Source organism: Hyperoodon ampullatus, assembly GCF_949752795.1.
Source record: "Hyperoodon ampullatus genome assembly, chromosome: 18".
Lineage (NCBI taxonomy): Eukaryota > Metazoa > Chordata > Mammalia > Artiodactyla > Ziphiidae > Hyperoodon > Hyperoodon ampullatus.
In genome coordinates, this window is record NC_136931.1 from 56,812,671 (window position 1) to 56,838,830 (window position 26,160).

The 26,160-nt window shown below is 49.4% G+C and overlaps 3 protein-coding genes across 4 annotated transcripts; all 3 read right to left on the bottom strand.

Moving 5' to 3' along the window:
- Positions 1-44: 44 nt before the first annotated feature.
- LOC307066020 (kallikrein-7-like) lies at positions 45-4,895 on the bottom strand. Of its 2 annotated transcripts, none has more exons than XM_079723070.1 (6): positions 4,861-4,895; positions 4,437-4,571; positions 3,811-3,967; positions 3,324-3,565; positions 2,974-3,110; positions 45-867 (listed from the first exon to the last, which is right to left on the bottom strand). In XM_079723070.1, exons 2-6 carry the CDS (start codon positions 4,507-4,509, stop codon positions 712-714), a joined length of 765 nt encoding a protein of 254 aa, XP_079579196.1. In that variant the 5' UTR covers positions 4,510-4,571; positions 4,861-4,895; the 3' UTR covers positions 45-711. The 2 variants fall into 2 exon arrangements, with proteins under 2 accessions (XP_079579196.1, XP_079579197.1); XM_079723071.1 differs by having other exon boundaries at positions 4,437-4,562; positions 4,861-4,876.
- A 7,916-nt stretch (positions 4,896-12,811) lies between these two features.
- On the bottom strand, positions 12,812-17,560 carry KLK8 (kallikrein related peptidase 8; the record flags this gene model as incomplete). The annotated part of the gene is given in 7 exon segments (XM_079723079.1): positions 12,812-12,967; positions 14,385-14,518; positions 16,386-16,503; positions 16,507-16,645; positions 16,850-17,009; positions 17,489-17,534; positions 17,537-17,560. Coding segments are annotated over 7 exon segments (777 nt in total).
- A 1,444-nt stretch (positions 17,561-19,004) lies between these two features.
- LOC307066024 (kallikrein-9-like) lies at positions 19,005-25,274 on the bottom strand (the record flags this gene model as incomplete). Its single annotated transcript, XM_079723077.1, has 5 exons — positions 19,005-19,766; positions 20,169-20,305; positions 21,620-21,885; positions 24,901-25,057; positions 25,232-25,274. 5 exons carry the CDS (start codon positions 25,272-25,274, stop codon positions 19,614-19,616), a joined length of 756 nt encoding a protein of 251 aa, XP_079579203.1. The 3' UTR covers positions 19,005-19,613.
- Between the last annotated feature and the right edge of the window lie 886 nt (positions 25,275-26,160).

Below are 26,160 nucleotides of genomic sequence, written 5' to 3' on the forward strand. Positions count from 1 at the left end.
GTAAATGGAAGGAAGCAGGCTACCTTCCCATGACTACCGCTGTATGCAGTTTGGTACACATGATTTCAGGTTTTATTTTGTGAATAGTTTCATTTTACATAGCAAGGCTCACATACACATGTATTTCTGTATCTTCCTTTTTTCATTTAACATCACATAGCATAGACATCCTTGCATAACACTATCAATTCTGCATAATTATTATCCTGAGCAGCTTCATAATATGCTTGTCTCAAGCTAGCCTATCGTTTACTTAAACACTCCACTGATTCTGGACATATTCAGTGTTTCCACTGTTTTGCTATGATAAATAATGTTGTGATAAATTCAAACCTTGCTCCACATTTTGGATTTTTTTTTTTTTTTTAGTAGTCTCTTCCTAGAGCTAGAATTACTGGGTCAAAAGTGGAGAACAAGGGTCCTGATTCACGTTGCCAAATCAACTTCCATAAAAATCGTATGAATTTACAGTTTCAGTGGCCGAGAGTGCTGGTCTCACTCCCTCTTTACCAGCCCTGAGGTTTTTGTGTTTCTTGTTTTGGTTTTAAGTCCTTGCTGATCTGATTGACTTACACACATGGCATATTGTTGAGGTTTTGATATGTCTTCGAGGAAAAGTAAAGTCAAGTATGACTGGAGATCATCGATGTCCTTATTTCTGTGAATGTCCTTTTCATGGTGTAGGGATGGAGAGATGGGAGTATGGAGCGATTAGCAATACTTTTTCATGGTGTCGTTTATCCAATCGATGTACTTACAGACCTGGGTATAGACACCTGGGTAGTTGGGTTGGCCGCAAGGGTAAACTCCCCAGGACACCAGGCCTTGCAAAGAGCCATTGCACATCAGTGGTCCCCCTGAGTCACCCTGGAGGAGACAAAGCAAATTAGCTTCAGCTTCAGAATGAAGTCCCGCCCCCACTTCTGTCTCATACACCCCCACGGTTGTCAGCCTTTGTCTTGCCAGACCCCGGACTTACACCCTGGCCAATGGGGAGAGACTCATTGTCTCTGGGGACCAATAGTAGAGCAGGAATTAGGGCCATCATGGAGAAGACAAACCACGTTCTCTGAAGACATTGGCTTGAGCCCTGGCCAATGGGACCAATCACAGGGAAGGGGCAGGGCTTCCAGGGGGTCAGAGCCCCATTTCTTCCCCATCTTTGAGGACTCAGCGCCAAGCCCGTGGAAGAAGGAGCCCTATCTCCAGGGAATGGATACATGGGCATGAAAGAGGGACAGGGTGGTCTTGGAAATCAGGGGCCTAACCGATGACACAACTCACGAGGCCCAGTGCAAAATGAAAGGGTGGGCTCCCTCGCTCAGAAAGTATTAAGAATTTCAAGACAGCAACAGGAGTGCTTTAAACCAAGGGTGGGACTCTCCTGAGCGTGGGACCCTGTGTCACTGTACAACTTGCACATTCATGAAGCCGGCCCTCACGCGGGGAAGAGAAGGATGCCCCATTCTCTAGGACACACACTCCTGTCCCATCACCCCATCCCTAACACTTACCCTCCCACCACCCCTGACAGCTGAGGATGCAGGTGAGAGCAAAAGGAGTGGAGGTCCGGGGAGAGAGACAAGGAAAGGGGAAGGGTCACAGAGAAGAGGAGGAGAGGTAAAGCAAAGCATGGACAAAAGAACGGTGCAGGAGGAGAAGGAGGACAGAGAAACAGTAGTGCAGGGGCTGGAGAAAGGGGCAGGGAGGTGGACAAGTGAAAAGGGGGACAGGCTTCCCTGGTGGCGCAGTGGTGGAGAGTCCGCCTGCTGGTGCAGGGCACGCGGGTTCGTGCCCCGGTCCGGGAAGATCCCACATGCTCGCGGAGCGGCTGGGCCCGTGAGCCATGGCCGCTGGGCCTGCGCGTCCGGAGCCTGTGCTCCGCAAGGGGAGAGGCCACAGCGGTGAGAGGCCCGCGTACCGCCAAAAAAAAAAAAAAAAAAAAAGAGTGACAGAAGCAGACAGCCAATGGGGGCGGGGGTGGGCGGCCACACTGATGCAAAGAATGAAATGAAATCAGGTGTAAAGGGAGATGTGGGCAGATAATGTTGAGAGACGGGGAGGGGGTTACAAAGAGGAGGGAGAGGGGCTTCCCTGGTGGCGCAGTGGTTGAGAGTCTGCCTGCCAATGCAGGGGACATGGGTTCGTGCCCCGGTCCGGGAAGATCCCACATGCTGCGGAGCGGCTGGGTCCATGAGCCTGTGCTCCGCAGCGGGAGAGGCCACAACAGTGAGAGGCCCGCGTACTGCAAAAAAAAAAAAAAAAAAAAAAAAAAAAAAAAAGAGGAGGGAGAGACAGTTCTTGGCCCAGGACCAGGACCCAAGGGAGGTGAGTGAGACGTTAACTTCGGGCACACAGTCTCAGTAATTGCAATAAATCGTATTTTACTGCAATACCTTAAAATTGAATTTAATATGAAAAAGTCCATGATGAACACAGTATCCCAATTTTAGATAAAGGGTCAGTACAGGGCTGTGCTGAGACTTATTGAAGCCTGAGGTAAGTGGGAAATTCAGTAAAACTGATGGCTCTTTATTGAAAATTCTGACATTTTGTTCATCGTGGACTTTTGCATAGATTTTTTGAAAAATGTTGCATTAGAATGTGATTTATCTTGATTACTGAGTTTTCTGGGCACCCCCTCCCCTTTAAAGGTTGGGTTTGAAGCCAAGGCTTCACTCGCCTTCCCCTAATCCTGGCCGCATGTTGCCCATCCCCAGCCCCTCCCATTCACCTTTCTGCCTCATCCTCAGGGCCATACCAGCCCCCATTGGGCTGCCACTACTGACCTGAGCAGAGAATGGGGTAGAGAAAGCTAGGAAAGCTGGGCCTACGGTGGGGCGGGGGTTGATGAGGGAATGCTCAACGCCAAGGTCAGGTGCAAAGATTCTGGATAGAGGGGGAAGGAAGATGGGGCTCTGTGCTGAGACGAAGCAGCCAGGGACCCAGGGCAGGGAAGGAAGGAGGGCTCACGTTGCAGGCATTGGTGCTGGAGTTGGGGATGGCAGCACACAGCATGGAATCTGCCAGCAAGTCCTCGTAAACCTTCTTGCAGTCTCTAGAGGAGACGATGTCGACGTCTGTGCACATGAGTTCCACTGGAAGGGTCACTGCAAGATGAGGGTGGGGGAGCTTGTCAGTCAGAGGCCTGGGACTGTGGACCCGTGGGTCCTGATGGGGAGAGGATGGGGGTCCAGGATCCTAGACCCTGAAGGAGGAGCGGGCTGGGGCGCTCAACATTAGGATCCTGATTCCTGGTCTCCGGGGTCTGAGGGAGGAGGGTGTCAGGGTCTGGGGCTTCTGGGTCACTGAGGGAGCCTCACCAACAGGGCTGGTGATGGCGCCCCAGCCAGAAACGGTACATGTGGTCCCAGGGGGTTCACAGCGGGAAGGCAGGTTGACTTTCTTCACGCTGGTTGACAGCCTGGCCCGCTTATCTAGCTTCACCAGCATGATGTCATTAACCTGGCTCTCTGAGGAGTAGCCGGGGTGGCGAAATGACATTGTGGCTCTGATCTTCTGGCCTCTTCTCAGGGATTCACTGCCCATATGCACGCTGTACGCACTGGGAGAAGGAAGCAACATTCATAGAGTCACTGTGAGTGAGAGAGTGGGACAGGGACCTAGAGAGAGAGGGGGAACAGAGACCCAGAGAGAGAAAAACAGAGATCCTGGGCGGGGGTGGGGGGGAACGACAGAGACCCAGAGAGTGGGGAGGGCAGAGATGGGGGGCAGTGGAACAGAGACTGCGGGGGGGGCAGGGACCCAGGGGGAGAGCTGGAAGTGCTCAGAGCAGCCCTGTCCACGTACTTCAACATGCAGTGGGCAGCAGTAAGCACCCACCACTCGTTGACCAGCACGCCTCCACAGTAGATCTGATTGCCTCTGAGCAGGGCCACCTGCCAGGGCCGGGAGTTTTTTCCACATGGGACTCCCCCAATAATCTTTGTGCCGCCTTCATCCTGGGCTGGATAGAGACATGGAGAAAAACATGGGTAGTAAGCCTCAGAGGAGGGCTGAGTCAGCAGCACAGGGATCTGGAGACAGAGATGGAGACAGACAGAGAGACAGGGAGAAATGCAGAGGCAGAAATGGAGAGCAGTGCAGAGGAAGCAGGAGATGCAGATGGAGGGAGACAGAGGCAGCCCACTCAGAAACCCAGGAGGAGCATCTTGTCTGTCTGGGGGTGACGACAGAAGCTGATAGGAGAGACCCTGAGTGCAGAAGACAGGGCCTGGGGGACACAGAGACCCCAGGAGTCAGAAGGAAGCAGGAAGAAAAGAGGCAGAAGAGTCTTGTCTTCCGAGGCAGGAAGCTGCTGGAGCAGAGGGAGGTCCTGACTCAGGGACCCCTTGGAGAGAGGGGCCCTTGAAGAGGGTCACTGGCGATGATGGGAGGTCCAAGGGTTAGGGCAGCCCTCCCAGACTGGTCCTCACCTTCCTGTGCAGCAGATCCCAGGGCTAAGGACAGCAGTAGGGTCAGCAGGGGTGGAAGAAGAAATCCTGCCATCGTGGCTTCTCTGAGTCGCTCAGGGGATGTGCCGGGCAGAGGAGGGGTCTCTTCTGCTGGGGCTGAGAAGGACAGAGTTCAGGAAGCAGGAGTCCTGGCCCCCAGCCCCCTCTTCCTTCAGACCCAGGAGTCCTTCCCCCTGGGACCCAGGAATCTGGACTCCCAGCTCTCCCCATCCATAAGTCTGTATCCCTAGTTCCTTTTCCCCTAGGAGACCCAAAATTCCAGACCTCCAGCCCCTCATCTGTCAGAGCCAGGCGTCCAGCCTCCCCACTGCCCCCTCCCCTCGGGAACAGGACTCAGCTGTCCAGCCAGCCTCATTCCCCCACCCTATATGAGGCCCCTTCTCACCTCCGCAGGGCCTGATCTGATGTGGGGTGCAGACTCGGTTGGGAGTCAAGCTTCTCCAGACCTGACCAGGGCGGCAGTCTTATACCACGTCCAGCCCCCGCCCCCGCCCCCGCCCCCGCCCCCGCCCTCAGCGCCCTGGTATGCAGGTGGAAAAGGCTCTGAGACACACTCTTCCTGCGCTTCTGGTTATCTCAAACCTCCGAGGCAGCTAAATCACTTGTCAGCAGTCTACTTTTTCCACCCTCCCGCCCCTGCGCATTCTGGGCCCAGCATCCCCGATGGCCGCTATGGAGGCGGGAGCCACAGGTGCTCTGGCTCCGAGGGGCAGATTCAAGGAGCGGCTGAGCTCAGGAAATGCGCTTTGACTTGGGTCCTCCTTTGGGGCCATTTCCTTGCCCCAATCCCCTCTCAGGGATGACCTAGAGCCCATACGGTAATTCTGACGAGCTTGTGATAATTTTGTTCAGGCTGGAACCCAGTCATGTCTTTTGAACCTAATATAGGGTATGAATGAAAAAGAAAAGGCTTTCCCTCACTTCACCCTGAGAAATGCTTACTGTTATCAATATAGTCTGTGTTCTCGTGTTATGCAGAGATTTCTATACGTATTATGTATTTATAACAAAAATGTCTGTACTAAACATTATCTAATATAACCTTTTTCTTTACAAATTACCTTGAACAATTTTTCCTCCTAGTATATTTATCTATTTAAAACATTTTTGGAAATATTTATTTATTTGGTTGTGCTGGGTCTTAGTTGCGGCAGGCAGGCTCCTTAGTTGTGGCATGTGAACTTTTAGTTGCGGCATGCGTGTGGGATCTAGTTCCCTGACCAGGGATCAAACCCGGGCCCCCTACATTGGAAGCTCAGAGTAGCCACCAGGGAAGTCTCTCCTCTTAGTGTGTTTAAATGGGTTCTCCTTCCTTCTTAATGGTTGCATAACATTCTATATTATAGTTGTACCCTGGCTTACATAATCTGTTTCAAATTGGAGTATTTTTGGATAGTTTTAATTATAATAATGCTGGGTTGAACATCCTTGTACTTTCATCTTCGCTAATTGTGTTCATTCAAGAAATATTTACTGAGCAACTATTCTGTGCCAGCAGTTATTCTGGTTCCTGGGGACAATGTGGTCAACAAAGCAAACAAAAATTTCTTCATGCAGCCTCTTGTTCTAGTGGGTGGAGACTGTGAATACAAAAATAAATATATAAAATATATAGTTTGTTAGACGTTGGTAAGTACTACAGAGAAAAATAAAAGCAGGGAAGAGGGTATTTAAATCATTGCCACCATTCAGCCATTAAACAATCATTTAATAAATATATTTTATAATTCCTATGTGCCTGCAACTTACTATTATGCATCAGAAGGTCAAAAAACATCTTTGTTACACCACCAGACTGTATGAGAAAGTAACAGACCTGTATTTATTTCAGTCACCTTGCAACTAATAATGAACAGAAAGTAGAACTCTATTCTCAGTATATTTTCAAGGTAAACCAAGCAGTCATCCATGATTATTTTTCACATCAAATATTTTAGGCAGTATCGACTTGCTTTGTTGCAGTTTGTGCTTTTTCAAAGCAAAAGCTCTGCCTGAAAAATACAAGACTGAGAGAAATGTGCATTGAAAAGGAAAAAAGCAGAAATGTCATGTGGAGAACCTGGGAACAAGAAAGAATATCATGGGGATTGTCTGAGTTATAGTGTACCTTCAAAAGCTGAGTGATAGGTTTAGAGTGGCTCCTGGCTTCTTAATTATCTGGGCACTGTTCTAAACCAAGGATAATTTACTGTATTCTATAAATACAATTTAAAAAAAGAACAGGGAAGAGGGATAGGGAGTTATTGGTTTCCTCCACTCTCAGGGACCCCTGGGGTTATAATACTAGGAAGAGTCCACATGAAGATGACATTTGAACAAAATCTTAAAGGAGATGGTGGATTGATCCATGTAGCTACTTGGAGGTAGTGAGTCCTAGGCAGAGCAAATGGACAGGTAAGTTAGGCAAGGGACATGCTTAGAATGTTCTTGCAGGGGAGCCCTTTTGACTGGAGCTGAATGAGCAGGGGGACAAGGGCAGGTAATGAGGTCAGAGAGGTAATAGGACTAGGATGACATAGGACCTTAAAGATCAGTGTAGGACTTTGGTGTTTACCTTGAGTGAGATGGGAACCATTATACTTGAAGGCACGTTCCTAAAAGCAGAGTTGACCCCAACTTCTAAATCAGACCCCAAAAATGTGATTTGTTCCTCAGCCCTGAGCCCAAATCTTACCTCAATCCTGACCCCTACCCAACTCTATTTTTGTCCCATAGTTTGGCCCATAATAGACATTATTGTTGCCTACTCAAACATTCATTCCTTCTGTCTTTCTATCAGAACCCCAATTTTGTTTGGATAATCTTTTATCCTCATCATGATTGTAAACGTTACTGCACCAAGCAGAAAAGCCATTTCTGCCTGCCAGGGATTGGTTTAGAAATGAACATGTGATGCAGTTCTGTCCAATGGGGAATGAGGGGGAAGACCACTGGGGCACTTCTTGGAAAGGCTTTCTTATTTCCAAAAAGAGAAGACACCGGAAGAATTCTCTTTTCTTCTTCAAGATGGTGGTACCATTCATTGAGAAGACACGGCTGGATATGATCAAGTGCCTATGACAGAGTAAAAAAGACCCCACTCTTTTTTAACAAAATGCTGAGGAGGCAGTGGGTTGAAGAGAGAATCCAGGGACTTCATGCATAATTCTAACTCCAATCCTTACTTTGACACAATTCTCAACACCAATCTTTTTTTAAAATAATACAATTATTTTATTATAAGCCTGAATATCACCTGACACATATTCCAAAACTAAACAGTGTTGTATGGGAAACAGAATAAATAAGCATATTGAAAGACGGTCGTCTATCTTCTCATCCACCCCTAACGCTGATAAAGGATACAGTCAAATTATAAAAATTTAAAAAGGTAACACATAGGTTTCACTTTGAATGCTGACTAAGCTTGGTACCTGATGGTAGAAGACACATATACTAAAGGCTCAACACCAATATTGATGCAAGCCTGAGTCTTAACCCGAAAACTTAACTCGTACCCAACCCTAACCCTCAATTCTGCTCTATCCTTGACCAATTCTAAACTTTTACCTCAACTTGGAATCTAGCTCCTGACCAAGTTCCTGCTTCCAAATGTCAACTCAGACTAGATTTCACCCCTCAATCAACCTTAACCCTGACTCTTGACTCAAACCCTGGATCCCTAACCATAACCCAAATTCAACCTTGACCCAAACACTGAATGTCACCATAGCCTCTGCCCCAAACCTGACCACATGCACAGCTCAGACTATAGTCTTCATCCCTGTCATATTCCAGGAAGACCACACTGACATCCTCCCCATGAACCCATCCCCAGCTCACACCAATCCCAACACTCTGACTCCAGTCCCAGCCCTACTCTCATCTACAACCCAATTTCTACATGAGATCCCATCCCATTTCCATGCCAAACTCTTTCCCTCACCCCATCTTCACTTTTCCAACTCCATACCCCACCCGACTCCATACTTCCTTTCACAGACTAAAATAAAGTTCACCACTTAACACCATACAGTTGATCCCACACTGACTAAATTCAAGTGAAGTCCCCAAAACTTCTGAGACACTTACTCTCATCAAATCCCAAATCAGACCCCAGAATTCGGACCCCCGACCCCACTAATTCCACACTGGGACCCTGGCCATGAGGTGTGTCAACCCTCTTGACTTGGGCTCCCAAATCAAGTAGGGGCAGATGCTAGGCCACTCGACCTCACAGCACCCTGAGCCAGCAATCTGTATCTTTCCCACCTGGCTTCCCAAACAGAGGAATTTTGGCAAGACTTCCAATCTGTTATCTGTTGTCCAAATCTTCATTCCTGGATTCTCTCTTCAGCCCCCTGCCTCCTCAGCATACTGTTAAAAAGAGGAAAGCAGCTACGCTACCCTGGAGCCCTGCTATTCTCTCCTAAATCACCAGAATGTCTCTTCTGCTGTGCTTGGCATATATGTCTTTCTTTTTTTTTTTTTAAGATTTAATTTTTTTAAAAATGTATTTATTTATTTATTTATGGCTGTGTTGGGTCTTCCTTTCTGTGCGAGGGCTTTCTCTAGTTGCGGCGAGTGGGGGCCACTCTTCATCGCGGTGCACGGGCCTCTCACTATCACGGGCTCTCTTGTTGCGGAGCACAGGTTCCAGACGCGCAGGCTCAGTAGTTGTGGCTCAGGGCCTAGTTGCTCCGCGGCATGTGGGATCTTCCCAGACCAGGGCTGGAACCCGTGTCCCCTGCATTAGCAGGCAGATTCTCAACAACTGCGCCACCAGGGAAGCCCTAAGATTTAATTTTTTATTTATTTTGGCTGCGTTGGGTTTTTGTTGCTGCGAGCAGACTTTCTCTTGTTGTGGCGAGAAGAGGCTACTCTTTATTGCGGTGTTCAGGCTTCTCATTGCGGTGGCTTCTCTTCGTTGTGGAGCACGGACTCTAGGAGCATGGGCTTCAGTAGTTGTGGCATGTGGGCTCAGTAGTTTTGGCGTACGGGCTTAGTTACTCCGCAGCATGTGGGATCTTCCTGGACCAGGGATAGAACCCATGTCCCCTGCGTTGGCAGTCGGATTCTTATCCACTGTGCCACCAGGGAAGTCTGGCATATCTGTCTTTCTGTTGTTGTGGGGTTTTTTTGGTTGTGTTGGGTCTTAGTTGCGGCAGGCAGGCTCCTTAGTTGTGCCATGCATGTGGGATCTAGTTCCCGGGCCAGGAATCAAACCTGGGCCTCCTGCATTGGGAGTGTGGAGTCTTAACCATTGCACCACCAGGGAAATCCCTGTCTTTCTGTGTTCTTGACTATTTAATCTGACTTTATTGCTAAACACTGGTCTTCACAAGCAGAGGACATGTGTCTGGTGTTCAAAGGTGTTTTTATAAGCACCCAGCCCAAACCAGGGAGCATTAGAGGTACTTAAATAAATACTAGTTTGCAAACCACTGTCATCCACAGATCAGTCAACAACCCAGTCCTTCCTTGTTCCCTGAGCCATTCAGCAACAGGGCGTGATAGGAAGACCTTGACCTACAAGTTAGACAAACCCAGGTTTGACCAACCCTAGTTGCCCTCCTCAAGATCTCAGGTAAGTGATTTAATTTTTCCAAGCCTCACTTTGTCCCTCTCTAAAGTGGAGGAAAGCAAACTCTACTTCTCAAGGCGAGTGAAAGAATTAAATAATATTGGCTGCCTTACCTCATCCTACCAGGAATGAGGCAGCTTCCATTTCTTATGCATCTACGATGTGATGTGTTGGATGCTCTGCAAACCACATCTCTATTCGTCTCATGGGACCAAACGAGGACTGCCTTCCCCATTTTATAGATGAAAAAAGGGAAGTTTAAAAGAAGTTAGAACCCTTGTGCATAATCAACAGCTAAGGAGGCAGAAGGGTCAGAATTCGAATGCTGAGGATTGCCCATAGTCTAATCATTGTACAAACCCACAATCTGAGAAGGAAGTTTCCTTGGGACACTGTCACATATGCTCAGAATCTCTTTTGGCTAAAAATGAACTCGGAACCCCATAGGCTTACTATTAATGATGCATGCCCCCACCTTGACGAGAGCCCCAAATCCCCAGTCCTCTCATGCCCTTTGGGTTTAATCCTGTTTCTAAGTCCCACCCAGACGCCCAGCTTCATACTTTCTTTGCACACAGACTTATGTCCTGATCCTTTGCCAGATGACTCATCTTCCAGCTCATGATCACACCTGAGAACTGGTATCTTGCTGTCCTGCATCTGTGCCTTACTCTGAGGGATCCTGGACATTGCGATTCTGGAACCTCCTGCTTCAGCTCCTTGGGTTCTGAAGGCCCATTGTTTCTGACTTCCAGGACTCCATTCCCCCCTTTTTTCAAGAACAGCTCCCACTTCTTTCAGGAATCCGCCCCCTCATTTCACATAGATCTGGTGAAACTGTCAATCATAGTTTTCCAAACCCTCCCACCCACTGGGATGGACGCATGACCCAGTCAAGCCAACAAGATCATGGTTTCCTCCCTAGAAATAATGATTAATCCAGTGGGTGGGCTCATTTCAAGCTGGACCAATCAGAATTCTTCCCTGGGATTAATATCAAGATGTTGGGAGAAAAGAGATCTTTGTTTCTGCTGGGTTTGCTTAACTGGGCTGCTATGTTCCCTCCACCTGAAGAAGTTTGTCTACAGAGGCTAGAATGAGATCCATAGGAGAAGGAAAGAGACAAGCAGAGATGAGAAAGAGTTCACACATATGAGAGAGAGAAACAGAGACAGAGAGAAGCAGGCAGAGTGACAGAGAGAGAAATTGTCACAGAGAGACAGAGATGATTGGCTTAAGTCACCAATACACGTACTTGAGACTCATACCCATGTCACTTCTTCTAACATTATGAATCAACTCCAAGGCCTTCCTAGGCACCTGCACCAACCAATCCCCTTTTACGCATAAGCCAGTTTGAACTGGGGCTCTGCCACTTGTATACAAAAGCTCCCTGATATAGGTGGGTCCTTCCAGCTTTTGTGCATGACTGGTGTTGTGATCTCCTGCCAGACTCCACAACCCATGATACTATTCCTGAATTTCTGGTTGACCTTGGACAAGTCCTTTCCCCTCCTTGACCTCAGCTGCCCTCCTCCTTCATGCCATAAATTAATCTTCAAATCCTTTCTGGGTTCACATTCCATTGGGGATATTTCAATATCAGTTGGGTACTGGGATATTAAGTAAAGTGTTTTTCGGGAGGAAAAAAGTACATGTGAATAGATGCACACAGGCAGGCTCAGAGAAAGAGTCACGCCTTCGTGGTAGTTTAAATCACCTATATGGGGCAGTTCTTCTGAATTTCGTCTGGCCAATCATCTTGCTTTGTCTGGCTCTGAGTCCATATTTGGTTTAATTCAGGGTCCTCCCCTGTGTGTGTGCATCTCTTAGCCAAGGTGGATTCCAGAGCACAGGCCTGTGGGAAGGTCGACACCACCTATTATGGGGTGGCGCCCCCTCCCTTTTCAACCTCCAAGGAGCCTTTCTGTACATGTGTAGTTGGGAGGTCTCCTTGACCTCGAGAATGAGAAATACGTGGTCTCCTTATCTTTTATCTGGGCAGGGCTCAGCTCCTCTCTCCTGCTATTGTCAGTGGCTCAGCCTGGGGCCCTTCTGTCTCCTGCCTCAGTTTCATGGATGTTCACGGGTACATATTTAAGCTATTTCTATATTTCCTGCACCTTACTCTGCATATCTCACAATTTTTATTAAAAATTTTTTTTTGTTAAAAGTATCTTTTTAAAAAAATATTTATTTAGGCCACACTGGGTCTTAGATGAGGCATGTGGACTTTAGTTGCAGTATGTGGACTTCTTAGTTGCAGCATGTGAACTCTTAGTTGTGGCATTCATGCAGTATCTAGTTCCTTGGTCAGGGATCAAACCCGGGCCCCCTGCATTGGGAGCGTGGAGTCTTACCCACTGGACCACCAGGGAAGTCCCCATATCTCACAGTTTTTAAGGAGAAATCTCCCCCCAAAGCTTAGATACAGTTTAGCTGCTCAGAAAAACTAAACAAAAACCCGTTCAACCACGTCTTTTACAGGCTAGCCCATTGGATATTTGAAAATCCTTATGTCTTCTCTCCCCTGAAATTAACCTCCCATTCCTCCAAGTCTTTCCAGAAAAAAAAAAAGGGGATGACTTTGGCCAGTGGTGATGGCCCGAATGGCCATGCAGGTCCTGATCTCTCTCGATCTCCCATCACACCTCCCAGCAGGGTTCAGACCCTCCGCTCCTCCACCCCTCTCAAGAGGGCCAAAGCACACACAGGCAAGGAGCCAGGCTGATGTTGTGAGTTTACTGAGGGAGATCTAGAGCTCATCTTGGGATCAGCCCTTGCTGCCCATGGTCTTCTTAGTCCAGTCCAGGTAGTGGCAGATGTTGATGTAGATGCCAGATCTCTCAGGCCGCCCATAGAGGTCTGATTCCCAGGATGTGATGCCCTGGAGAACGCCACCACATACCAGTGAGCCCCTGGAATCTCCCTAGAAGGTGAGAATAGAAGACTTTCACCTAAGATGCCCTGCTGTACCAGTATTTAGTACCAGCTTTGTAACGTGATTGGGTCTCTTGGGATAAGAGCATTGTATCCTGGGATGAATGGTGAGAGAGAGCGGTGGGGCTTCCATGTGCGGGGGATGCAGACAGGATGTCTAAGGGCAATGGAGGAAATCCTGACCAATGAGGGAAGAGAATGCTGTCTGGAGGGTACAATCCAGAGAGAAGAAAGTAGGAATTACATGCAAGGGACTGAGTTCCTCCATTCCTGGCCAATCTTGAAGAGATCATTGAATCCAGTTACAAAACATAGGAGAAAGGAGCAGCGTTCTTCTGGATACACACACACCCAGGGGACAATGGCGGGAGTATGTGGGAAGAAACCATTGTCTCCAGGGAACCCTCCAGAAAGATTAGATTCCATGGCCGGATCACTAATGGAAATGATCCTATTCCTGGTCAATAGAAAAGGAAGCGTTGGTGACAAAGGGAAAGAGCGGCATGGACATATATACACTACCAAACGTAAGGTAGATAGCTAGTGGGAAGCAGCCGCAGAGCACAGGGAGATCAGCTCGGTGCTTTGTGACCGCCTGGAGGGGTGGGATAGGGAGGGTGGGAGGGAGACGCAAAAGGGAGGGGATATGGGAACATATGTATATGTATAACTGATTAAATTTGTTATAAAGTAAAAAAATAAAATAAAATTAATGACATACTTAAAAAAAAAAAAAGGAAGCGTTGAAGCATTGTCTTCAGGGACCAATCATAAGCAAAGGGGGTGGGGCTTCCATGAAGGGGACAAATCCAAGGGGAGCCGTGGGGACTGAAGTTGCAGCCAATAGGAAAGAGAGTGTTATATCTATGGCAAATCTCAAGATGTGTCACCTTGGGGTTGGGGAGCTCACTGAGGGAGCATTGAAGTCAATGGCGCCATTCCCTGGCCAGCTGGGAAGACAGCATTGCTCCCCAAGGAACCAAAATCATAGGAGAAAGCAATCATGCTAGGGAAACCAGTCAGGACTCGAAGAAAAATAGCTGACTACCTGATCATCGGTAAAGTCAGCACAAATTCCAGGCACTGACACTGAGAAAGAGGGCAGGGAGCTTGCGTACCCTCTGGACTCAGACTCTCTCCTTCATGGACTTATCCTCTCACTCCCTTTAATCCCCACCTTGTCCCTGCACCCCACCCTGCAGGCAAGCGTTCCCAAGAAAACAACAAGGACAATTCAATTATTCTGATTCCTGGGCTGTGTAACCTGCAGGGGGAGTGTGCCTTCTCTGAACCTGCTTCCCACTCTGTAGAGGTAGGGGTGCTGACTCTTGGGGATCGCCCCACTGCCAAGCCTCCAGTCTCTACAGGGCGAATGAGGGAAGAAGAGAGTTTCAGAAGTCACTCACCTGGCATGGATCAGCCCCACTGCTTTCATTTGCACAGACCATACTATCTGTGACTTGCCCAGGGTAGGCATCTTCACTCTGCTTCTGAGGAATAATTTTTACTTCTGTGCAGTTGAGGGTGTCAGGAAAATTCTCTGAGGGGGCCGAGGTTGCAAGTTCCCAGAGACAGCAACACCTTCCCCTCCATCCCTGTCTGTATCTAACCTCCCTTCTGTGTAGCCACAGCTGCACAGGGTTTTCTGAAACATTTCACAGGGCACATCACTTCTCACCACATGAAACAAAGCCATGGCCCCTGCTGTTTCTTTTTCTCCACCTAAAGAAGGACCTTTGGACCCTACCTTTTGTTTCTTGCCCTGAGTTATTTTCAAATTAAGGATCAGGTGACTGGGGCACATGGATGTGCCCCCTTGGGACACCTCTGACCCTTTCTAATCTTTCCATTCCCAGACCACCAGGTCTCCAATCTCAGCTAAATCCTACTTCTTCCAAATGTCACCTCTTCCTAGAAGCCTTCCCTGACTATTCTAATTAAAACAACACATCTCGGGACTTCCCTGGCAGTCCAGTAGTTGAGACTTCTTCCAATGCAGAGGGTGTGGGTTTGATCCCTGGTCGGGGAGCTAAGATCCCACATACCTCAGGGCCAAAAAAACCAAAACATAAAGTAACAAATTCAATAAAGACTTTCCAAAAAAATGGTCCATATCAAAAAAAAAATCTTAAAAAAACCCCAAAACACCACATCTCCATCACTCCCTATTCTCTTCCCCCTATGATATTCCATTATAGCACTTGACTCTACCTAATATTTCGTTTTACATGTATTTGTTTATTGTCTATTTCCCCACCTAGCATGCAACTCCATAAAGCTTTGTACACTACAGTACCTGGGGCATATCAGATGCTCACAAAATAAGTGTTGAGTTGGTGATTGACAGTGGAATTAATCTTTCTTATTAACCTTTGAAGAATAGACTTGAGAGGGAAATGATTCTATCTGGTACCTCTACATGTCAGAAGCTAGAGGCCCACAATCTCATTTAACCCTCACAACAGCTCTTTGAAGGAGGGATGCTTTCATTCTCTCATCCATGCGTTCTTTCAACAAATGTTTATTGAACACATACTGTATACCAGTCACCACCCTGAGCACTAGGAACACACAATGAAGAAAATAGATATAACCTGAGCCCTCATGGAGCTTAAAAATCTATTGGATAATTATCCCAGTTTTGTAGGTGAGGAAAGTGAGGACAAGAGATGGGAAGGGACTTGCCCAGAGAAAATGGGCAGAGCCGTGGTTTGAAATGACCTGCCTGATTCATGAACAGCTAGGTTTCCACAGCATCCCATTATCTTCTTAGGAGTCAGACAGGCAGGGGCCTGAATCCTGACTTTGATTTCCTGGCGAACCACATCACCTCTTTGAGCTGAGCCCCAATTTTTTCATTGTGAAGCAGGGCAAGGGGCTACCTGAACTCTGAAGCCCCAGAGGGAGGACCTCCATGGAGGTCCAGACTTTTGGGTCCAGAGTGAGGAGGGAGCTGGGGACTTAGACTGTGAGTCCTGGAGGAGGAAAGGCCTGGACTCCTGGGTGTGAGGGCATCTGGGGCGAGGAATCTTGGGTTCAAGAGGGAGAAGAGGAAGCCTGTTTTCCTGGGCCACTGAGGAGCCCATGTATCCTAAGTCTGTTGTGAAGACTATGTAAAATCCTGTACCCATAAAAGGTCTTATAACTCTCCACCTTAAAGGAGGGATGCATTCATTCATCCACTCATTCATTCATCCATCCACTTTTTTGAGCCCTGTTAACAATCTGTTAATTTGTTTCCTTTCTCCCACCACTCCTGTTAATATTCTGGTCTTTAAGGTTTCTGACATGGACCACTTGTGAACTTCAACGTCACAATCACTTTCCTTTATCTCCTCTCCAGACAAAGCTTTGCCAATGGCTTGGGGTCCACTGGGCCAACCAGCTCCTCCTGTCCCTCCCACTACCTTGGGGGCTGGTGACACAGCTCCAGCTTGAGATGGTGCCCTTCTGGCCAACTTGAGGGCAGTGATCTGCCAGGTGGATGGGCTTCACTTGGGGCCCCAGGGATGCCCGATCACGTGGTCAAATGAGCATCAGATCACGGTTGTGGTCCTTGTTGCTGCTGTTGTAGCAGGGGTGAGGGAGGGACTGAGCCACAGCCGTTTCTTGTTCTGACCCATCCTTATTCTGCAGACTGTGATCTCCCAGGCGGACTGTGTATTTCCTGTAATGATGGAGGTAGTTTGGGACGCAGGCAGAGATAAGGGCTCCCAGCCCCCTCCTCTCTAAGACCCAGGAGTCCAGGTCCCCTCTTCTCTCAGACCTCCATTCTCGGGGACCCTGTCCCCAGCTCTCGCCTCCTGAGGCAAAGCCCCAGCCCCCTCTTTCCCCAGGCTCCAGCCCACCTCTGCCCCCGGAATCCACTCACAGTTTTTTACAGTGGACTGCTGTGGGGACACCGTTGTCATCTATGAGAACATCCCCACATACTAGCTGGACACCCTGGAACAAGGCCGTTGGCCAAGGCTGTTCATGGGGCCTGCACTCCTGGCCCTCCAGCATCTCGGTCTCCTGTGCTCCCAAGTGTCCTGCAGCAGGAGGGAGAGGGTTGGATCACCATCCACTGGGTCAGTGCAGGGGCCAGGAAAACCACTGTGGTTTCCAATGGATACACACACACACACCCCCTCCGGTGTTTGCCTCCCAGCTTGCACATGCTGCTGCACAGATACACATGTACACTCATGGAAGCCCAAGAGTCATCACACACAGAGTCACACACCTGAGCATGTGTCCAGGTGCCCCGTATACTCCTGTGTGTATCTGTGCCCCTCAGCAGGCAGCCCTGCTGGCTTAGTGCACTCATGCGATACCAGCAGAACTCAACACGTTCCTACCTGCTGCCACGTGCCCCGTGCCTCCCGCCATCCCACAGAAGCTCCCACATGTAACTGCGTGCTTCCCATCTCCCCACATGCCACCACACGCACCCTCTTAGCCACCACCATGGTATTCCCACAGGCTCAGGTGCTCCACCGATGACTTCTGGGCCACCCCCGCCCCCCACCAGCCCGGGATTCCAACAGCAAGAGCGGGAACATCCAGATCCAGACTCTGCAGCAGGTGTGGGATGTCCCATGGTGGGGTCCGGGAGACAGAGAGGCCAGGGCTGAGCAGAGGAGGAAGGAGACCAAAATCCTAGGGATCTTGGGATTGGGGAGGAAGCAGAGCTTCTGGAGCAGTTCTTCTGGGTCCCGCTGGAGGAAGGGGTGGGGCCCCAGATTCCTGAATCTGAGCAGCTGGGAGCTCGGGCGCTGGATTCCTACATTCCAAGGAAGGAGGGAGTTAGGATCCCCAGACCCCCGGGTCTGAAGGGAAAGGGAACTGGTAGCTGGGACTCCTCAGTCTTGGAGAGCAGGTGCTGGGGTGCTGATTCCTCGGTCTCAAAGGAGGAAGGGATCTGAGGTTGAGGTCCTGGGCCCCGGAGGAGGGGGCTCAGGGGCCTGATGCCTGTGTCTGAGAACTTTGGCCTCTCACCTTACAGAATTCAGGGGGCGGGGTTACCTACTGATTCGGATCCAGAGGAAGAGCACCCCGTACTTCAGCTCTGCCTGCCTGGTACAAGATTCTGGAACCTTTTAACTGGGACCACCAGCCTCGGAAACCATCTCCTCCCACTTGGGGGCCGGCGGAGCAGCAGGGAACTGGAACCCTGGTTATGAGTGAGGCGAGGCTCAGGGGCTGAACGGAGAATCTTGAGGGAGGAGGAGTTGGAATCTCTAACTTTCTTTTTAAATTGGGGTCTAGTTGTTTTACAATGTTGTGTTAAGTTCTACTGTACAACGAAGTGAAGTGGAGTTGCCCGTGCTATACAGCAGGTTCTCACTGGTTATCTATTTTATACATATTAGCATATGTATGTCAATCCCAATCTTCCCATTCATCCCACCACCCTCCCCTCTTACCCCCTTGGTGTCTATACTTGTAAATTGATACAGCCACTATGGAATCTCTAACTCTTGAGGGCTGGGAGTGAAGGAGCTTAGTGCTGTGACGCCTGGGTCTGAAACAGAAATGGCTGCGGGCCCAGACGTCCTGGTCCGAGCGAAGAGCGGGTGAGGGCCCCTGACTCCCGGCTCTGAGGGGGGAGGGGGCTGCGGCCCGGATTTGAGGTCCGAGCGAGGAGGAGCTGGCAGCTGGATTCTTAAGTCTTTCTGGAAGGAGTCATTTGGAGCCTGGGTTTTTGTGGGAGGAGGGAGCTGCCAGTAACCTGGAATGGAAGACAAGCCAGTCTTCTTGGTCCCGACTTCTGAGGGCGGATTGGCCCGGCCCACCCCCTGAGAGGTCCAGATTCCGGAAAGGCAGGTTTGGGAGGCGCTGTGACCTGGTTTCCCCTTCCCCTGGGGGCGATGGGAGCAGCCCAAGCAGAACCCAGGAGCCTTGCTGCAATAGGGCTGATGGAGACAGACTTAGGCAGGACCTGCTCGGGGCTTATGGGGAATTGCAACGCGGTGGTGGTTCCCTCTCTGCCCTCCACCGCCCACCCGTTCCCCAGCCTTTAGCTCACAAAACAGGCAGTAGGAAGGCGCGGCTCCGCACGTTTAATGTAAAATCATCCTTTGGATCGGAGGGGACAGAGAATCTCTCCCAACTTCTCCCGGTCAGGCCCCCGCCAGGATTCAAACCTCGGACACGCCTAGAACCGGTTCAAACCCTGGACACGCCTAGAACGGGGCCAGAGCGGGGCAGAGACACGCTGCCTGAGTTCCACGTGGGGAAGCTACCCTCCCGTGAAATCACGAGGCTGGATCTATGACGAAGGAGGCGTGGCCACAAGGGGTAGCGTCCAGAGGGGAAATCTCATTGGGCAAAGCTCGGAAGGGAGGAGCTATTTAGTGGATGTCTTTACTGCGGTAGAGCCAAAGGTGATGCCGTTCCATGGGGGCGGTGGCAGTTCTGGTGACGTCATAGATATGGGGCCAAGAGGGGCGGAGGTGTCCCTCCTCTCCTTTCAAGGGGGCGCGGCTCTATAGTTCGCGGGGGCCAGGGTCTGAATATCCAGAAGCTGGGAACTTGAATATCCAGAAGGCGTCTCCAGGCCAGCCGAAGCCAAAGGCGGAGACCATTGAGGCTGGAGTCTTGCAAACCCTCCTACCCTGCGCCCACCCTCCCTTCCTCCAAGGCGCGAGGTCTCAGTTGTCCTCCATGGTTTTTCGAATCCAGTCCAGGTAGTGGCACACACTAGTATAGACACCAGGGCGCCGGGGGCTGGAGCAGGGCTCCGAGCCCCCAGACACCACACCCGCCAGGGCCCCATTGCAAACCAGGGGGCCCCCAGAGTCACCCTGTGCGCGGAAGAAAAGCAGAGAAACCGTTAGGCCAGTCTACTCAGGACAGGACACAAGGCACTTTCTCCCTCTCAGGAAGCTCCCACTTCCCTCCTCCTACAATACCCAGGAGTCCAGGTCTCCAGTCCCTCCTCCCTCAGACCCAGGAGTAAAAGCTCATAGCCCCCACCTCCCCCTAGGACCCAGCAATGTGGACCGCTCTTTCCCCAGGACATAGAGTCCAACCCCCAGTCCCCTCCTCCTTTAGATTCAGGAATCCTGGCCCTGGTCCCACCCCTTCCCAAGACCCAGGTTTCCCAGCTCCTTCCTTGCTCTGATCTAGGAAAGTCTGGGGCCCCAACTCCCTTCTCCTCCAGGACCCTGGATACCCATCCCTCTCCTTCCCAGAGGAGGTCTCACCTGGCAGGAGCCCCGGCCACCCTCCCAAAGGCCGGCACAGAGCATGTGGTGGAAGATGTGGTCTGGATATGCCCGATGGCAGAGTTTTGGCTCCAGGATGCTGATGTTGGCACACTGCAGCGTGAGTGGGTACTGCACTGTTGGGGAAGGAGGTCCAGAAAAGGTCAGCAGCTGTCTCCATCACACTCAGCACCGCCCCCCCACTTTCCTAAGATGGAACCATGGAGCCACAGCATAAGACTCTCAAAGACAAAAACAAGAGAAAGTGACAAAGCAACAGAATCACAGCATGGAAGAGAAACAGATGGATATGACGGGGAGAGGGCCAGAGAGAGAGAGAGAAAGATGCAGAGAGTCAAGAGACAAAGAGAGGGGCTTCCCTAGTGGCGCAGTGGTTGGGAGTCCACCTGCCGATGCAGGGGACACGGGTTGGTGCCCCGGTCCGGGAGGATCCCACATGCCGCAGAGCGGCTGGGCCCGTGAGCCATGGCTGCTGAGCCTGAGCGTCCGGAGCCTGTGCTCCGCAACGGGAGAGGCCACAACAGTGAGAGGCCTGCGTACCGCAAAAAAAAAAAAAAAAGAGAGACAAGGAGAGATACGTACATAACTCACACAGAGAAAAAGAGGGACCTTGGCAGGAGATAGAGACCTCTTAAGGGGAAAGAGATTCTCAGAGGAGGAAATGAAGAAATAGGGAGAAACAGACCCAGAGATATCCAGGGAGAAGCAGTGAGATAAAGGGGGAGGAGACATTTATAGGGAGATGGTCACTGACAGAGACAGAGATACAGATTTAGAGAGACTAGATAGAAATAGAGGGAAAGTGGGGGGAGGGGGCCTTGTAGGGAAACAGCAGCCCTTGGGGTGCACTGCAGTGGACCACAGAACCCGTATCTTGTTTGAAGGGGGCAGCCTCCACTGAATCTGCCCAATAATGGTCATTATTTTAGAAATATGAACCCAGCATTGCCAGTCTTGAATTTTTCAAGCGAATCCAGAAACTTGGCTTTGATGTAAAATCTCTCAGGTTTTAAATGTTGGCAGCAACAAACTGAGGGTTTTTTCTTTTTTTCAAGACATTTTGAAAACCAGTACTGCTGTGGGAGGCCAAATTTGACTAATGGATTTGTTGATTCTGAGTGACGTAGACCTTATTTCAATTCTAAGATGCATATATTTTCACATTTAAACATCTCTGAAATCAGGATGTGCCTTGAGTAAATGATGTCATACAAGCATAGATGGGACCTTTTTTTTTCCTTTTCTCGTTTTTAGCAGGTTGTAGAATAATGATGCATCTTATAATTTATAGCATTTAGATCTGATGAAATATATGGATAGATAGATAGGTGATAGATAGATAGAACACAGAGATGCAAAAGCAGAGACAGAAAAAGAGAGGGGATTCAGAGCCCTGAAACATAGGGTGTGTGTGGTGGACAAGGCTGTACCGTTAGGACTGGATGTGGCCCCCCAGCCTGAGATTAGGCAGTCGGTGCCTGGGGAGACGCAGGTCTGGCTGAGTTTGAGGGGCTGCACGGCAGGTCCCAGAAAAGCCTTCCTGGGCAGACGAATCAGCATGATGTCATCATTGTGGTCTTGGGCACTGAGGTCCTTGTTGAACCCAGGATGAGGGAAGAAGTCTTTGGCCCAGAACAGCTGCTCTGGACCCTCCCATTTCCAGAGGTGGTGCTCCCCGAGTCGGACCCCCAGAAACCTGTTGGACAGGTCCCAGAGGTCAAGGTGGGATAAAGGTGAGGTGTCTTCTCAGCCCCTGTCCTCTTTTCTGTCCACCAGGATGCTATGTGACTCTCCACAAGCCACACACCCTCTCTGGGCCCCTATCATCTTCATGTGACATAGAGTGCTGTGTGATTTTAAGCAAGGCACACACACCCTCTCTGGGCCCCTATCATTTTCGTGTGACATAGAGTGCTGTGTGATTTTAAGCAAGGCACACACACCCTCTCTGGACTCCTATCATCTTCGTGTGACATAGAGTGCTGTGTGATTTTAAGCAAGGCACACACACCCTCTCTGGGCCCCTATCATTTTCGTGTGACATAGAGTGCTGTGTGATTTTAAGCAAGGCACACACACCCTCTCTGGACTCCTATCATCTTCGTGTGACATAGAGTGCTGTGTGATTTTAAGCAAGGCACACACACCCTCTCTGGACTCCTATCATCTTCGTGTGACATAGAGTGCTGTGTGATTTTAAGCAAGGCACACACACCCTCTCTGGGCCCCTATCATCTTCGTGTGACATAGAGTGCTGTGTGATTTTAAGCAAGGCACACACACCCTCTCTGGTCCCCTATCATCTTCGTGTGACATAGAGTGCTGTGTGATTTTAAGCAAGGCACACACCCTCTCTGGGCCCCTGCTTCCTACTCCATCTCTTTGTCTACCTCTAACTTTGTAGCTCTCCCCCAAAGCTCACACCTCTTCCTAGCCCCATGTCAAGTAAAACACCTTCCTCTCTGCCCCACCTGGAGCCTTAGTGGTGACCTGAGTCCCCTGGAACCATGGAGACAGGTGGAGGCTCCACCTACCACCCAAAAACAGACCCACCCCCTGCCCCCACAGGTCTGGTGGTTTCTGTAGGGAGTGGCTCTGTGTGCTTTGGTTTGTATGGAAGGGGTGAGATATGGAGAATCCCCAAGTTGGGGGTCATCTGTAGGCTCAGGCTTTCCCTGTCTGCCAAATCCCTCATCTCTCAATGTATTTCTTCCTGAGGTCTAGCCTCAAGCCCTCTCACTGCAGTCCCAGTCCACTTGTTCTACTCTGGGTTCATGCCCTGGATAGCTGGGGACCCTCAAGGGGTCTATATGTCCATCCCCCAGACTCTGGCTCTAACATTAGGGACGAGGCTAATGACTGAGAACTCAGGGTTTGAGGAGTATGAGGGGTTATTTCTACCTTTTCCCTCTCTGTCAACTTGTTGCCTTGCTTCTGTGTCTGGGAAACCAGTCCCAAGCCCACCTCCCAGCCCCAACTTGTCCCTGTTCCTGAATCTCTTGTACCTCCATATTTCTGCTTCTCCCCTTCTTTGTCTTTGGGGCTGAAATCTGAACATTGTTTTCCTAGCCTGATGTACAGGCCTGAGCTAAAAGAGGCTCCAGCATAGAGTGATGCATGATGGGAAATTCTCACACAGCATCCTGTATAGCCTCTGTGCTTCATTCCTAGAGGGAAGAATATCAAACAGGAGGGATGGCCCCTTTCCCCAGATAATATAAAAAGGATTTCTGCATCAGGTAGATTGTAGAATTCTGTTAGAATGCCCAGAATCTAAGATTCTGGAATTCTAAGATTCTAACACCTTAGAAATCCACGATCTTAGAATTCTATGAAGCTCAAGTTCTAGAATCTTATGGATTCGAGATTCTAATGTTTTCGATTTCTCTGGATCAAAAAGTCTAGGATTTTGGGGACTTCCCTGATGGTCCAGTGGCTAAGACTCCACGCTCACAGTGCAGGGGTCCCAGGTTTGATCCCTGGTCAGGGAACTAGATCCCACATGCATGCCACAACTAAGAGTTTGCATTCTGCAACTAAAAAAAAAAAAAAAAAGATCCCTCATGCTGCAACGAAGATCCCTCATGCCTCAACCAAGACCTGGCTCAGCCATAAATAAATAAATAAATAAATAAATAAATAAATAAATAAATGTCTAGGATTTTTTAATTATCTGAATGAAATCTAGGAAACAAAGAACCTAGACTTCTAATATTCTGGGATAATAAGACAAGAATTTCATCATTCTAGAATTCTAGAAATCTTTGATTTTAGAAGTGTAAGGATTAGGATTCGAATAGTTTGAAACTCTTGAATTCTCTTGGTTAAAACTTTGGGGATTTTAGAAATCCTGAATGATAGCATGCTGGGATACTAAATCCACCAGATTCTAGACATGTATGAATATAAGCTTCTAGAATTCTCTTGGTTCAAGATTCTAGAATTCTACAGATCACAGTATTCTAGGATACTGTAATTCAGAGATTCTAAGATATGGGCTTCTGTACTCAATGAACCTAGCTAGAACAGTTTGAATCTAAGATTCTAGGGTTGCGCTATCCAGCACAACTATTGAGCACTTGATATCTGTCTAGTCCAAATTGAGCTATGCCGTACTTGTAAAATACATGTCTGATTTCGAAGGCTTAGTATAAAAAAAAGAGTAAACTATGTCATTCATAAATATTTAAAAATTGATAATTACATGTTGAAATAATGTTTTGAGATGGCAAGTTAAATCTATTATTAAAATTAATTTTACTTATCTCTTTTTTACCTTTTTTAATGTGTCTACTAGAAAACGTAAACTTTCCTGTGTGATTGGGGCTATACTTCCATTGGACAGCACTGCTCCAGGCTTCTCAGAGTCTACCAGTCTCTGAATTTAGGATTCTACAATTTAGTGAAGCGAATGTAATATCTCCTGGATCCAAGATTTTAGGGTTCTACAACTCTGGATTTTTCTGGGTCAGAGTCTAGGCTTCTAAGAGTCTAAGTTGCAAAATTTACACTCTTAGCAACAGATTCTTTTGGACGCTAGAATTTGGAGAGTGGGCATTTTGTCATTCTAAAGAGTTGAACTTTGGGGAACAGAAATGGAGGCTCAGCCCTTCCTGTCCACAGCTCCCTCCCTCCTCTACGAGGCTCCTTGCCTTCTCTCCCTTTCCTGACCTCCAGCCCCTCCCCAGAGTGGCCCGCCCAGGTCACTCACAGCTTGCGGCAGTGGGCAGCTGTCAGCAGCCAACGGTCACTGATGAGGGTCGCCCCGCAGAAGAGATGGGTGAGAAAGAAGAGCCCAACCTGCCAGGGCTGCGAGTTGGGGCGGCATTCCTTGGCCCCGATGGCTCGGTTGTCTGCCCAGCTTTGCCCTGGGGTGGGGATGAGAGGCAGAAGGGTTGGTGAAGAGCCAGGTGGGAGGGCTGGGGACAGATGCTGGGATGCCTAGAGGGCAGGAGTGGACGCCTGGGGGACAAAGAGCATGGTAGAGGGGCGCTGGGGAGCCATGGAGGGGCAGCATGATGGCAGTACGGCAGGAACCTCACCTTCCAGGAGAGAAAGCAGAGCACAGATGAATCCCAGCCTCATGACCTCCAGGGTGCTTTGGTCCTCGAGCCTGCTCTCCAAGTCCGTGCTTCTTTATGGTATACCATACTATATTCCTCCTCCCTGGGGCCGCCCCGGTGATTAATCTGGGTTGGGAAATACCCCAGGGGAGGGGGAAGCCCAAGAGCCTTGACTGGGGGCCTTGGGAAGGAAGACAGTACAGAGGGGCCACTTGTCGGGATGAGCTGGTGGCCTGCAGCATCAGGGAATCCCGTGAAATGGGGGAGGGGCTCAGGGATCCTGCTAAATGGGGGAGGGCCTCTGGGTTGTATAGTCCTTCTGGGGTTCACCAGAGGAAGGGGCCCTCAGTAACCCTGACTTCTGGTTACAGCATCTACATACAGGATATTCTGTGGCCTGGAGGAGGAAGAGGGAAAGGAGGAAGATCCCTACGGTGGAGTCCTGGGGTGGAAGCAAGTTTATCTTGAATGTAGCTGCAGTGGGCTGGGACCAAGGCACTGGGCAGGCTGGAGGTTTACATAGAAAGACCTCCCAGAAATCAGGCAAGGAGTGGAAGAAAGAGTCAGGACTCAGAGCAAAGAAGGCAAGCAAGAAGGCAGGATGGGGTGAGGCAGGGAAAGAGGGAGAAAGAAAAAAAAACAAAACAGGGAGATAAAGACATTGAAGGATGCAGGATGAGATAAGGAAAGAGAGACAGAAGCACTGTCTGGAGTGGCAGAGACCACAAAGAGAGCTGCACATGTGTACACACCCACAGAACCCTCCCTGCACTGGGGATTTGGGCCCCTTTCCGTGAGGACAGAGGCCTCTCCTAGCACGGTTCCAACTGGGTTAACTCATTCTTTTTTTTTTTTTTTTCTGGTATGCGGGCCTCTCACTGTTGTGGCCTCTCCGGTTGAGGAGCACA

Coding starts and splice junctions, on each gene's coding strand:
- LOC307066020 (XM_079723070.1), bottom strand. CDS start 4,509: ATGGCAGGATTTCTTCTTCCACCCCTGCTGACCCTACTGCTGTCCTTA. Junction 3,566..3,810: donor GCTGCCCACTGCATGTTGAA/GTACGTGGACAG, acceptor TCCTTCTCCCAG/TGCGTACAGCGTGCATATGG. Junction 3,111..3,323: donor CGCCATCACCAGCCCTGTTG/GTGAGGCTCCCT, acceptor CTCATCTTGCAG/TGACCCTTCCAGTGGAACTC.